The sequence below is a fragment of the Zerene cesonia genome, chromosome 3, assembly GCF_012273895.1.
Source record: "Zerene cesonia ecotype Mississippi chromosome 3, Zerene_cesonia_1.1, whole genome shotgun sequence".
NCBI classification, from domain to species: Eukaryota; Metazoa; Arthropoda; class Insecta; order Lepidoptera; family Pieridae; genus Zerene; species Zerene cesonia.
The window spans coordinates 6,676,781-6,691,049 of NC_052104.1; the positions used below are offsets into that span (position 1 = coordinate 6,676,781).

Sequence of the window (14,269 nt, forward strand, 5' to 3'; positions counted from 1 at the left end):
GACAGATTCGAAATTCAAATGTAATATTTTTTTATAATTAAGTGTAACAGTATTTATGGCCAGACTAAGTAGTATTATTTCGATCTGATAGTTGATAGGCAACAACATTAATTACGACTGATACGAAACTAAAATATAATAATTTTTTTTTAATTTATTTATTTATTTTTTATTCTGTAGGTATGTCCTGATCTGCAAATCCTATAAATTGCTCTTTTAAATAAGAATAAATAAAAGCATACACTATATTATTAAATAAATTACATTTACATATACTAAACACTGAATAGCATTTTACATGGTAAACACGTAATCATTTATTTAAAATAAAATCTGCTGAAGTTAATGTTGTTGTCATCAACGAAAATATACTATGTATAAGTTATCACAAGTATTTTGAAATTATATTTTTGCTTTTTTATATATTTAGAGTGAATTATAAGATTATGATGTAAAAATTTAGTAATAAGCCACAATATACAGCTGCTATTTTTAATAATAACAATATAATATTTCGATCGTTGTTTTATTTCATTTTCTTTTAAACGGTTTCGAAAACACAAATTGCTAATGAATAAGATAAGATTCCCAAACAATTCATTAGACTAATAATTTAAAAGCTTTAACTACAAGGAATTGTAGAAGTAACGGAATACACGATTTTCTATTATAGTTAATTGTAGTCTGCCAGAATAAATCATGATGATGACATGGGGATATCTCTAGAAAGCCACTAACTGTGTCACGGTTTAACTCACGAACGACCTCGTAAATGTACTTACTTTCTTAGGCCATACGCTATTCTCGGTACTTGGCTACATCACTCAATTATCATCAAAGTCGTCCAGCAGTTTTAGTGAAAGAGTATCAAATATACATCCATGCTCACAAACGTTCGCGTTTATAATGCTAGCGTGCGTCATAAAGTATCAGAAAAAATACCGAAATTTAGCAAATTCCGCCACGTTATTCAATATTTTTACGCCAGACTAATGGTCCGTCAGGATTCCGCCGTATATTGGCATCCGGGTACATCGTTTACTTCCTAATGACACCTGGAGGATTAATACGAGTCTAACGATACCCCATTCTATCAATTCGGCTATCCGATACGGATTTTAGAGGTGCTTTTACATGGACTGCGTTGAGCTTCTAAGCGAATATTTATAGCTTTGAACTGTCAGGATATTGAAACAGGTTTTTTTGTTCAGTGATTTTTTGGTTATTCGCAATATGTTTCATATATTTAATGATAACTAGTAATAATAACAGAGACTGAGTATGAGTATTTATACTTTTCCCAGGAATGCGATAAATTTATATGGCACCGTACCCTACTGACATCTGTTATCGAATTTATATAGGTTCCTGTCAGGTAGATGATGCTTTCTTTCAAGTTTAAAAAAACTTTAAGAATAATGCGATTTGGTTTTTTGGACTACGTTATTTGCTAGAATTGACATTATAGCCCACTCAATTATATGGTCATGTATGTGCGAGCGAAATACTTTCATTAAACAGTTTATAGGTCTGAACAAAATTAACAAGCGGTGGCCAAGAGTTAATTGCGTCTCCAGGTAGCATAACATTTTATTATTTGCTGTAAAGAAAGGAGTAATCCTCTCGCATATACACTGGGTAATACTCAGCAATACCAAGGTAATACACAACAGAGTTAGCACTTCGACGGGTCACGTCCCCACGTAAAGTGTGATAATGTCGACAGAAAGGGTACGTTACTTTCTGTAACAAATCCAAGGCAAGTCGCTGATTGTGATTTAGATGGAGCTTTATTTTTCTATTACTGAATATAATTCTGTCTGGGAATTGCAGAAAGTTGTTGATTTAACTGCCAAAGCGTAGGTTAATTGAATCCTTATGGATTGTTTATTTTAACTAAATTATTCCGATTTCTTTTAATGAAGAGGAAATGGCTTTATTCCTGGGCGTATTAGACATTAGGGCGTATTGGCTAACTCGGTTACGAATATATAGGTATCAAATTTGAATCAAGTTTTTAAGGAAATATTCTTAATTGTTTGAATTATTTGGGTTGATATTTTTTGTGCAGGAATATACGTCTATACGTCTATACGAATATATATTTATATGGATAAATCAATACGCTCTCAGATGATGTACAATATAGGTAGAATACGACGATAATAAGTAATAAACTAGAAGGTGTTTTTTGTCATATTTCGGTGTACGGAGTTTTATTGGTACCTAATTATAAATATTCATTTTCATATTTAATATTTCATATAAAAATGTTAATTCTGTTGATTCATGCTAAAATAACCAAATAAATTCTCGTGAAAAGAAACAGATTTGCGAATAAGTGAAAACAAAAACCAACCTTATTTCGTTAAAGGTAAATATTTCAAAGCTTCGCTTTTGTGACCTTAATCATAATAAGTGAGGAGACAGGTGCTGGTCGCTGGATGTTTGGATTAATTATTACTTCCACAGTTAGAAAATAACCAGTTTAAATTTTTTTTTCACTTAGCTAGCTGACTATTTCAAATATATGTATATAACAATAGAAATCGCAATCTATATGATGCGATTTCTATTGTTTTTTCAGCGTCAATAAAGAAGATGCACTATTAAAATTTATTTTTTATGGGTTTGCCAGGAGACGGGATTCGAACCCGCGTCATTCGCCGAACTGTGGCAACGACTGACTTATCGTCCACCCGTAATCCCGCCTCAATAATCAAACTTCTTCTCTTTCGCTTTCATGTGCCTAAAGGACACCCCACGCCAACTATTGAGATGATTACCAATCATCTCAACTAATATGAAACATTCAATGATTTAAATATTGTTTGGATGGAACGCGGCATTTATTATTCTAGCATTCAAATGATCAATAAATGAGAAATTAAAAGAATAGAAACCATTCGACCTCGAGGCTGGATTTGAAATAATGGACGAAAGGTGTGGAGTTAATAAAATAATTGTACTTAATACCCGTCTTATATTTATTTACATAGTACCGAACATTCAGGTATAACTTCATCAATTACATGGTAATAGATATTCAGTACCAATCAGTCTGGACCAGCATAAATGTAAATCGAACGCAATATGTATTGAATGGAATAGTACTTAAGCCCACTTGAGACGATTACATTTACCTATGGCACCAATTGTTATAGATTTGTGCACATTGAGGCGTGTTCGCTTTAGGTAATGTTACATCTACCTAGTTTAGGTAAGGGCTTGGTGAAATAGTTTGTTTCGCATGAACGTTCTTAATTAATTTTGCGTTTCGAAAACTAATCAGGTTTCGTTAGACAAAGCTATAAGTAAAGTAATACCTAACAAGTTTAATTATTTTTGGAGGTTATAAGTACACATTCAGTGTAATAGTAAATTTTCTCACCCACCTTATGTAAGGTTGTGTACCTAATTTATTATGTACGTATATTGCTTTCTAGATGAATATTTTGTTAATCTATAGTTTCTGAGGTAATTTACGATTCAAAAAATTATTAAGTCTTTGTTAAACCTCATTACATCAACTATCTAAGAGTGAAGTTGACGAGTGACTATTAAAAATCAACCTTGCCATTCTAGAGATTACCCGGAACAGACATAAAATCGTAAAAATGTTATTTTGGTATGCATTGAGTAAATAATACCCACTAAAATACTACAAAAAGCTAAACTCATAATTGGCTATTAAAATATCGTTAAAAAAATTCCGAGTTGCGATATCATTGGAATCATTAATTTCATGAAAGTCAGTTAAAGTCTATTATATCGCTTATTTGTTATACGTCAATGGTAGAATCCGGTTATAGACAAACAGAAACTCCAATTTTATTTACTCGAATAACGAACTAACTACTATGCAAGTATAGATAGTTAACTTCTACTCAGTACCTGAAACTTATAATTATCTGTGTAATACGTAATCCAATACACCAATACGCCAATGTATAAACAAATAGTTATACGAAGCATAACAAATCTCATAACGCTCATCGCGAAAAGTTCAACACCAGACACTTGGTCAACAGTTGGTTATTGCCAATATGATTAACTATTATTTAGGTCAGCTTGGCGAAGTTTATGCTTCGAGACAATGTTTCAGAAATAATGGTCTGGGTAAAACCTATTATATTATCTGTGGTCTGGGCTTATCGAACCTATTTATAATTTATCATGTGGACAATGCAAGTGGTTGACATACGTAGGTACCATTTTCAACCGACTTTAAAAAAAGGAGAAGTTACCAATTCGATTGGAAATAAATCCCAGATTATTATTACTCATACAAATAAAATCAATATGATATATATTTCTTATTGAATTTACGCTATTCGTAGAACATCAAGGTAAAAAAATTAGAATAGATTTTTTTTATTAAAAAGAAATTATAGATATTAACGAATTATAAAGTTAATTAAATTTCAAAAGTAGTAGGTACCTACTTTTTAATTAATTAATTATAATGAAGGAGTCCGACTTCAACAATTTTAATATGATTTGTAACTATTGTTCTTTGGGGAAACTTATTGGCTTCGTATTAAGCTTGGATCACCAACAAAGCTCCTAAATAGCTCCTTAAGAAACAATACTTGTGTAGATATATCATAATTGTGACGTTTGATTATCTGAAAATACCTTTGTTTCACGATGCGCTGAAACCGTTTTGCGGTAAAACCACGTTAATCAACTAGCTGGAATTCGACTGCTCCAGTTTCTCCTTTCAGATTTAAACGTTTTGGTAAGAACGTTTTTCACAAGTAACAGTGCATTGTCGAGGTGCGACGCTCATTTTGTTAAAAGGCTCCGCTTCAAGTGTCTTCAGAAATGTGAATGTTCTTGCTAGCACCAAAATGAGGACTCCTTTGTTCTTATACTTGAAATTCTTGCCGCTCTAGATGTATGTGTGATGGGAGTGCTTTTACGGATTTTTGTATATTCGAATGTGTATGAAATTACAGCTTTTGTGAGAGTAGATTTTTTTCTGACCTTAAGTAAAGCATTGATTTCAAGAAAATATTGGGATGGTTATATCCAATTTGAGCATTAATTTCAATTTATTCTGTCAAATCGGCATAGAAGTCAGACAGCTGTTTCAATAATCTCATTGGTGAATGGTCTAGTGCCTAGGGGCGTATTAATTCATTCAAACAGAGCAGGATCTTTGGCTTTACCCGGAGTTAACAAACACCAACAAACCGTGAGATTTTTGCATAATTCCAGTATTCTAAATGCATTCGGTGCAGGTAAAAATAGATAACATTTAAGTATTCCAGAGGTTTACTGTGTACGGGCAAAGCTATCCTTGTCATTTGCATGGCGGCCACCCACGGATAAAATGTCGCATGCAATGCTTTCACAAAGTAATACATTCTACGATATTTTCTATGTAATGTAGATTTTATTTTTCTATATTTGTGCAGTAGCTTCACTTTCTTAAATTGTTCATTTTTTATTTATTTTAATAGTAGTTATGCGTTTTTAAAAGTTTTTTTTATTGTTTAACGATGGGGCTTGTTTAGATCTCTATTTGTAAGACCGAATAAAAGTATGAAAAATCATACGTATCGTATACGTATCAAATTTTCTAATTCAATTAAATTGAATAAATAACGTAGGTTTATCTTAGAAACAAAATAAAGCACAATTACTTATAATGTTAAATTTATTAAAGGTACATAACGAATTCTGAACTCGTAATTAATTAGCCGCCGCAATGATTGGACGGAATAAGTAATTTCGTTACCTTCATTTCTTGATACCTATTCATATAAGATTTGCGAATAAGACCCCAGTTAGATTAAGACGTCTGGACGTCTGAATTGTTCGTAATTGCATTTGTTTCATTAGAACTGAGGCAGAATATAAAAAAAATAAACATATTTTCGATAACACCTTCTTTATACGGACATCTTTTATTTTCGAAACAATCAGTACAGACTCGCACATTTGCGTAATGTAGCAGCATGAGGTATAATAAGATGATAATATCGCAGCTTATGATGTATTAGCTTCATTTGTATGAATTTTCGATTGAAGTTTTCATCTTCAAAAAACTAATCTTCTCCGTAATAAGAACCTATTACTTACTACCATTTAATTTAGTACTGTTATATACTCACAAACCACATTATATACAGACCATATAAAATACTGGCCGTATATACTTATAAAAAAAATAATAATTTAAAATTACAAGTACGCTTATTAAAAACTCAATAGCCAGCGTCTGCATTTAACCAGTTTCTCCAATTCAATTAAGGACCCCTTACCACGACAGTAAAGTTTCACAATATATCTAGCGCGGAATCAAACCACGGCTAAGAAAAAGCCTACTCCACAAACATCTCAGCTTAAATACACTTATATAAACGTTCTCCTCATTCCATCCCCTCAGTTAAATGTGCGATAGTCTAGCCTCATCACTCTTCATAAACAAAATGCGGGAGACATTCATTCCAATTATGTTATTGTTTGCTGTCGCCCTCTCTGCGAGAGGCTCGGATTTGGGTAAAGATGGATTCAATTATTATAAAGGTATGTGATTTTTGTTTTGGTATTTCTATATTCATGACAAATTCACGGATCTGATTTATAAAAGAACTAGCTGCGCCACGCGGTTTCACTCAATATCGCGATAAAAAGTAGCCTTTATATTATTCCAGTTGTCCAGCCATCTATGTACCAAATTTCATTGCAATCAGTTCAGTAGTTTTTGCGTGAAAGAGCAACAAACACACACACATCTTTACAAACTATCGCATTTATAATATAAGTAAAAGAATGGTGGTGATTTAAATAAATTATTTCGGTCACAACGCTATCTAAAAGAAATAAATAAATTTATTGTTCGCTCATTTAAACTGTTTCGAATGATAAATATATTTATAAACAATTTAAAAAAGGACTTTTCTCAAATAAATATAAGGAAACATATTTTAAATAAAAAAAAAATCAATCAAATTGAATCAGGCAGTTCAAAGCACTTTTTGTCGAAAAACCTCGATATCTTATACCTTTAAACGAGCAATTCTTGTATATATATTCCAATTATATATATGTATATATGTATATATATATAATTGGAATCTCGGAATCGGCTCCAACGATTTTCATGAAATTTAGTATGCAGGGGGTTTCGGGGGCGATAAATCGATCTAGCTAGAAATTTTTTTTAGAAAATGTCATATTCGTATTTTATTCGTGTTTTTTTTTCCTGACATCTATTGGTGAATAATAATACTATTTTGCTTCGTAGATAGCTGTCCAGCTGGACAACTGAAATAATGTCATATTCGTGTTTTATTCGTGTTTTTTTTTCCTGACATCTATTGGTGAATAATAATACTATTTTGCTTCGTAGATAGCTGGACAACTGAAATAACACATAGGCACTTTTTATACCGATATTCCTACGGGATACGGATTTACGCGGTTTCAACCGCGGGTCACAGCTAGTATTAAAAATGTGTGATAATTTAAAGATCACCTGTAAATATGGTAGTAACTACTGAATATGGAATCCAACGATATAATATTAAAATTCATATTTAAACTTAATTATCCTCTGATAGCGCTCTAAAAATTGTGCTTTGACTTTTCAAATGAATGTAGGACTATACTAAACTTCTGTAATAATTAATGAAACATTTACTGATTTCTCTTTGAATTCATATTAATTACGCACGATTCAATTTATTTTCATCAATATGGGCGTTAAATTAAGACTCAAATCCGTCTGCGTAGGCCTTTTTATCTCGCTTTCAAGCGGCAAAAAGCTCTTATTATCAAAGATTTTAAAGGGATGTCTACGCTAATGAAAATGTTTTAGTAATCATATTTTATTCTTAATTTTGTATATAGTAATTACATCCGATGAGATACATAAGTGTCTATTTATGTCAGTCGAGTTTTTATTTCAGTTTTTTTACTTCTATAGAAAAGATAAAGAAGATATAATATAATTTATTTCTACCTAATTTCAGATTATTTGCGAGCGAGGTCCGATGACATTTATGTAGATGCACCATACGAAGATCGTGTGCTGTGTAAGTATGGAAGCACTTTTATTTATTTTAGAGGACTGTAAATAAGTGCTATGCGGTACCTTGCCCGCGTCATCATCATCATCATTCAAAGGAAATTCCCATGCAGATAAGATGTTTGACCGGGGCAAAAAGTACTTTAAGCCTAACTATCTCCAAAAACCCATATCATAGAATTGCGTTGTGATGTTTAGTTGTAGTACGGTAAACTATTAAGTAGATAATTAGATATGCACTCTGTAATACAAAACATTCCATTATGAGAAGATACGTATCAATAAGTTTATAATATATAAAATATAGTCACTTATACAGACCCTACAATAAGCCAATAATAACACTCCTGCAGTGTAAAGAGTTATTTTTGAGCCTAATTTAATCAAGATAATAAAATTAAAAATAGGTTATAAGTTTTCTTATATGATTGGATATTAATAATTAAAATTAGAGATTATTGTTTTCGTTTATACAAACTCGAAATATCTGTTATCTTCTGTATTTTTTTTAACCGACATTCCCAAAAAGACAAAGAAGGTTTTCTACTATATTTTTTTTGGCTTCTTTCAAATCGATTGGCGCCGTGATGCTTTTGAGACGTGTTTGATGAGAAATTGTTATCATTTGGTTCTATAAGAGAATCTAAAGTGATGTTTCGCTCTCCAGTGACGTTGTATACCCTTTGGTATGAAAAAATGTTGATGCTACAATTCTTTTTTTTTAGATTTCTTTCGTACCCCATTGCAACAGCTGTACCCAGACATGCCTACAATACAAGAATATAAAAAGAGAACGGCAAACATATTCAAAAGTAAGTCAAAATGAAATAAAAAATCAAGCAAGGGAAATATGTGGTATACAGAGAAACTTTCTTGTTGGAATTTTGTACAAACTGTTTTTATCCATTTTGTACTTCTACCAAACTATTTAAATTTATTAACATAAACCGAATCTCAAGTAATGTCATAGTCTCATACCATCTTTTAGTTTCGCTTTTAATTCTCTATCATATTATTTTCTATACGTTATAGGTGGAAAATAACGCCTATATCATATTTGTAATTAAGTTTAGTCTTCTTTTCGATATAAATTTTTGGCAAATCGATTTAAATTTGATTAATGGAATGAAAGCGCCATTAATTAAATTTGTGAAAGACTTTTTAAGGTCTTGGTTTAATATTGGAATGTAGCTATCATTTACAAAATATAAATATTTTTAGATTATATTTAAAAACAGTTTTTAAGTGATTTTTTTTTTATAATTGACTTTCGGCTTTAAAAATCGTATGTAATGAATGTTTATATATGTTTTACAGACCATATGCTCAACAGAGAGCCTGGAGGTGTACCAAATAAACGTACGTCCAAGACTGGTCTTTCACTTCTTATGCAGAGCAAGCAGGATTCACATCCTACGTAAGCATATCATCATCAACTCGTATTTGTTCCTACTGCATCGACAAAGGTAGCCTTTTTTATGAAATAGTGGGCAACTAAGCTGGTGGTTCGCCTGATGGGAATCGATCACCGCCCGATGAACATTAATGGGTAGCGCTGTAAATGCCTTGCTCGCGTTTATGGGGTATAGGATAAGGAAAGGATTGAGAACAGTAATAAAGTAATAGATCGGAAAGGGTGTGGAAAAGGTCACGGCCCTCCGGTAGCCTATGAAGGTTTAGAGTGGATAGTCCACGACGCTGGCCATGTTGTATGTGTAAGTTTTTAGTTCTTGCAGATTCTTGATGTTTTCTTCGTCGAATGTAGCTGTAACACTTTGATCACTTTCTAACTGGTGATGCGTCTCTGTTGCCTCTTTATTGATAATATATTTGCTGGCATTTTGTAACCCTTAAAAATTATCACTAAACTATAAATATATAACTATGAGAATATTGGAATAAAAATTGGCCAAAGTTGTTCCTTATTTCTGGCTCCTATCTGGCTGTGAAAGTCCCGTCAGAGTTTGTAAAAAAATATAAAGCATTATGTTGCGATATAATAGATAGAATAGTAGATATTTTAAAATTAAATGTTTATTTAAGTTCAGAGACCCATTACTGTTATTGACCGTTGCCAACTCCCAGCTAACTTCACCTAACAAGTTGTGATAGAAGCAAGTTAATTACGAAATAAAGTGACATTTTCCAATTGCGGTTCCTTTGAAACCTCGACACAGTATTTGCCTTTAATTAGTTAAATTGCAGTCAAATATTCTGTACAATCGGGGATTTTGTGCTAGACAAGGGTTATTGAGGCCTCGGCAGAAAGGCAAAAGGTATTTTGGAGTAAGGCATGATGGAGAACTAGGCAAATAGTTGCATCGTAGAAATGTGTTGTCAGAATTATTGTATATGAGAGAAAGTTAATTTGTAGAACACAGTCAATATGGAATACACTAAAGAAGTTGTAGGTTTATGATAAGTTTAGATTTTAATTTTGAATAGGCTACCTCTAGACAGACGTACCTTCAACTAGATTACATCGCAGGTTTCCATCAAGTGAGTCTGTGATTAAATATAGCCTATTGCAAGAAAAAAACACTGGTAGGAAACGTAAATTTGACTTGCTTAAAAATCATCCATACAGTGATCATTCATTGATCTCATTCATCACCTTCAAGTATAAAAATAGCAATGGGTATTTGTGACTGATTCAGCAAAAGGTAATGTTAATGTTTGACAAATTTCATACATAATATTGCTATTATAAAGGATCATTGATGGTTTTCATTGATGCTATATTTCTGTAGATTTGGTACCTAGCTATAATCGGTATAGTATTTACCTAATAAGAATGTCAAAAAATGTACCTATAATAAAAAATTTTGCACCGTCTATATAACTTATTGTAATTAATGGTAGGCATATCAGCTTCGGTACAAATATGCCATTATAAAAATGTTGTTTGAAATATAGAAATAGTTATATTTATATATTGCTCATTTATTTCAGCGGTGGGGATGAACATTACTGCCTCTACGGTTAATTAAGAATAAACAGGATAAAGGTGAATAGTTAAATAATTATGAATGTATTATGAATACGGTATGTAAACGGTTTTTAATTATTTTTTCAGAATTTAGAATGCTTAGCATAAAAGAATGATCTTACTTAAATTTCTCTTTAACAAATAATTTACGTAGCCATACAGAGATGTCTGTTAGTAAGTGGATTGGTAGAAAATAGTCAAACCTAATTAATTTCTTCTTGGATGAATTATTATTAAAAATATACATTGTATACCTCGACTTATTCTATTTTGGTGTCCTGTTACTTTAAATTTTTATATTATTTCATTTTACAACTGTACAATGACGTCGATACGAAAGAATAAACCAGATACGTTGAAAGCTTGTAAAATCTTTTGTTTTATTGAACACATCCATAAAACATGGAATGCAAATGTTTTACTCTAAAAAAATTATACAAGGTAAATAACCTGGATAGAAAAATATGCAGGACGAATGCCTCGTGTAAAAATATGTAATTTAAACGAAAATGGGCCGGCCTATGGGAAAAACAAAGTTCAGTATTCAGATTCACACAAAAATATCGGCATAAATTTCTTACAAGCTTTATATAACATTATCTTTAAATGAAGCTCATGGTCTATCTGTAAACAATATTAATCATTTAGATTAATTCTAGAAAAACAGGAACCTAAGTAGTTATAACTAAAATTGTTGCCTAGATAACGCCATGATTTTTTTAATAATTTATTAAATCCACAAAAACATACAATTTAATTATAAATATATATTTATAAAAATGATATATTTATATTTATTGCAAATGATTCCTACCAAAATTATAAATGCGAAAGTTTGTGAGGATGGATGTACGTGTATGTTGGTTACTTTTTCACGCCAAAACTACAACCGATTGAACTGAACCGATTGTAATGAAATAACACGTGGGCAACTTTTTATCCCAACTTTTTTTACGGGATATGTTGTTACGCGGGTGAAACCGCGGAGAGCAACTAATACGGTATAAGTTAAATATTATTCCTAAAACTTAAACTTAAACTTCCTACATAGGTAAGAAATATCATATGCATTTTTCTGACAAGCATCGGAAATGTATCTCTATCAATCTTGATAAATAAGTTCCTTTAGATTACTTCATCGTTTTCCATAGAATTGAAGCGAATAATAACAATCTTTTAAATCTATTTATCTCAAAGGAAATAATTACGATTCCTGTAAAATTGACGTCCGATAAAACTGGCATTCATAAAGTTGGAGATATTGAGCGCAAAGATTCTGTTAGTGATGGCCTACTTTTTCTGAATAATGGCTGAAGCGAACCGTATCGCGGAAAAAATCTTGAAATGATTGGTTGCGCCTGACAAAAGAACATTTTAAATGCAAAGGCGACTGCCCTTTGTACGCCTTTAAAGATAATTCCGCAGAAGGATAGGGAAGAAATTGAGAAAGGGTTACTTTGTCTGGATAACAGAAGCAACTGAGATGTTCCAACCGAATTAATTGTTACAAGTGGGGGTAGGATGTTTCGCTGAGATTCGATCGTTCGTTCATTCGTTCGTTCGAGTTCGTTGTTGAGATGCCTATTTAATGCAATTGCAATATTTGCATTTTTTAATTTTATAATTTCTATCTTTTCTTAACATAATATAGCGGTATGTATTAATATTAACTATAATATAATATTATTATAAGTTATTTTAAAAACATTTTGTTCTAAATAGACAAACTGAATGTGCATCAAATGCAGCCAACTACTATTCAGGTACCTAACTGTGGGGTTAAGCGGAGTTCAGTTAAGATGAATTGATTGGTATCCATCGAACCATGATTGGCTAAGAGAATTATCCGTGGAATACATTAGTTCGTTACTATTGCAAATTCTCTGGAGTTATCCCAAGTATAAAATGTGCAATGTCGGTACTGCCGAGTAGAAAATTTTCAATTCGACTCAAATCAAATAGTGTTCGCATTTATTCCGTTTAACTTTACAAAAGTGCTCAACGAGCACTGTAAAGTTTATAACATTGTCTAAAGTCTGAATGCATAAGCGAGTACCGTCGAATTCTCCGTGTGCTAAACATAATTTTCTTTTATAGAGTAACTTTGTTTACGAGTGTACCTATTTAAATAGCTTCAACAAATTTTCTCTAATTTCGTATTTCATAACACGTCAAAATTTCGCTATTTTAATTACACTGTTTAAGTGCAAGAATAAAATACACAGGGTTTATTGCACGTTGTTACGAGAAACAGTTATAATTTACTGATATAAGTAGTTTCAAAGTTACGAACACAGGACTTATAAATTTTCCTTAGGAACAAACTTTAAATATTTTCAGCGAAGTATTGCTTGTACCTACTGTTATCTGTAGAGGAAATTTCTAGAAACTTTATATGGAATATAAAAGAATAACTAACATAATACACACAATAGGGAGCTGTTCATTTCGATCATTGTACGGTACCAAATTGTAATCAGAAGAGAAAGAGATTCGAAACGTTTCGCCAGATAGCCGTAATTTCGCCCTCTGGGATCTTCCACGCTTTCTTGAATCGATTTGATTTCATTTGAAAGCCTTGTAGGATTTTAAAGGTATATTTGTTTTCCTTTTTAGAAGCAATACAATTTTAACTGAACAGCGATCTCAGTTACGCTTTTCATTACTAAAACTTTAAGCTCTCTAAAACATTTGAAATTCAATTAATTGTTTAATATAAAGATAATGACAAATTATTTTTTTTTATTTATTTTAAAAGTGAAATAAATACAAGACACTTTTAACACTTTATATTTGTAAATGATCTTGCAGGTATACTGACTTATTTATGAAGGAATTGATACTTTTCGAGACCTCGAAAAAGGATTGTACCTACTACACAAAACATGTAATAGCAGGATGAGTCTTATTGTTATACAAATTTAAAAGGTGTAGTAAAGCTGAAGCTTGAAGGGTTTTACGGCCATTCTTTTGAAAATCATATTCCTTCTTTGGATAGGATTTTCTGATAAAATTTTAAGCACTATAGGTTATTTCCGTAAACGTCTAGATTGTCCTTTTTGACGATATTTTCGATAAGACAAAATGTGTTCCAGACTAAATTGCTCACCCTTTCGGATGCTCCATTTCCGTCAACTAATGAAATGTGAAAACTTTTCTGCGGACATGAACCCTTATTAAATGTTCTAATAGAAATACAAGACACGAAGTATTCTTTTGTGTTGGTTATAATAATATTT

At 31.6% G+C, this 14,269-nt stretch overlaps 1 protein-coding gene across 1 annotated transcript; it reads left to right on the forward strand.

The window, feature by feature from the left end:
* Nucleotides 1-6,293: 6,293 nt before the first annotated feature.
* Nucleotides 6,294-11,386, forward strand: LOC119837904. Its single transcript, XM_038363695.1, has 5 exons — nucleotides 6,294-6,537; nucleotides 7,986-8,048; nucleotides 8,767-8,853; nucleotides 9,359-9,458; nucleotides 10,994-11,386. Exons 1-5 carry the CDS (start codon nucleotides 6,402-6,404, stop codon nucleotides 11,025-11,027), a joined length of 420 nt encoding a protein of 139 aa, XP_038219623.1. The 5' UTR covers nucleotides 6,294-6,401; the 3' UTR covers nucleotides 11,028-11,386.
* The last annotated feature ends 2,883 nt before the right edge of the window (nucleotides 11,387-14,269 follow it).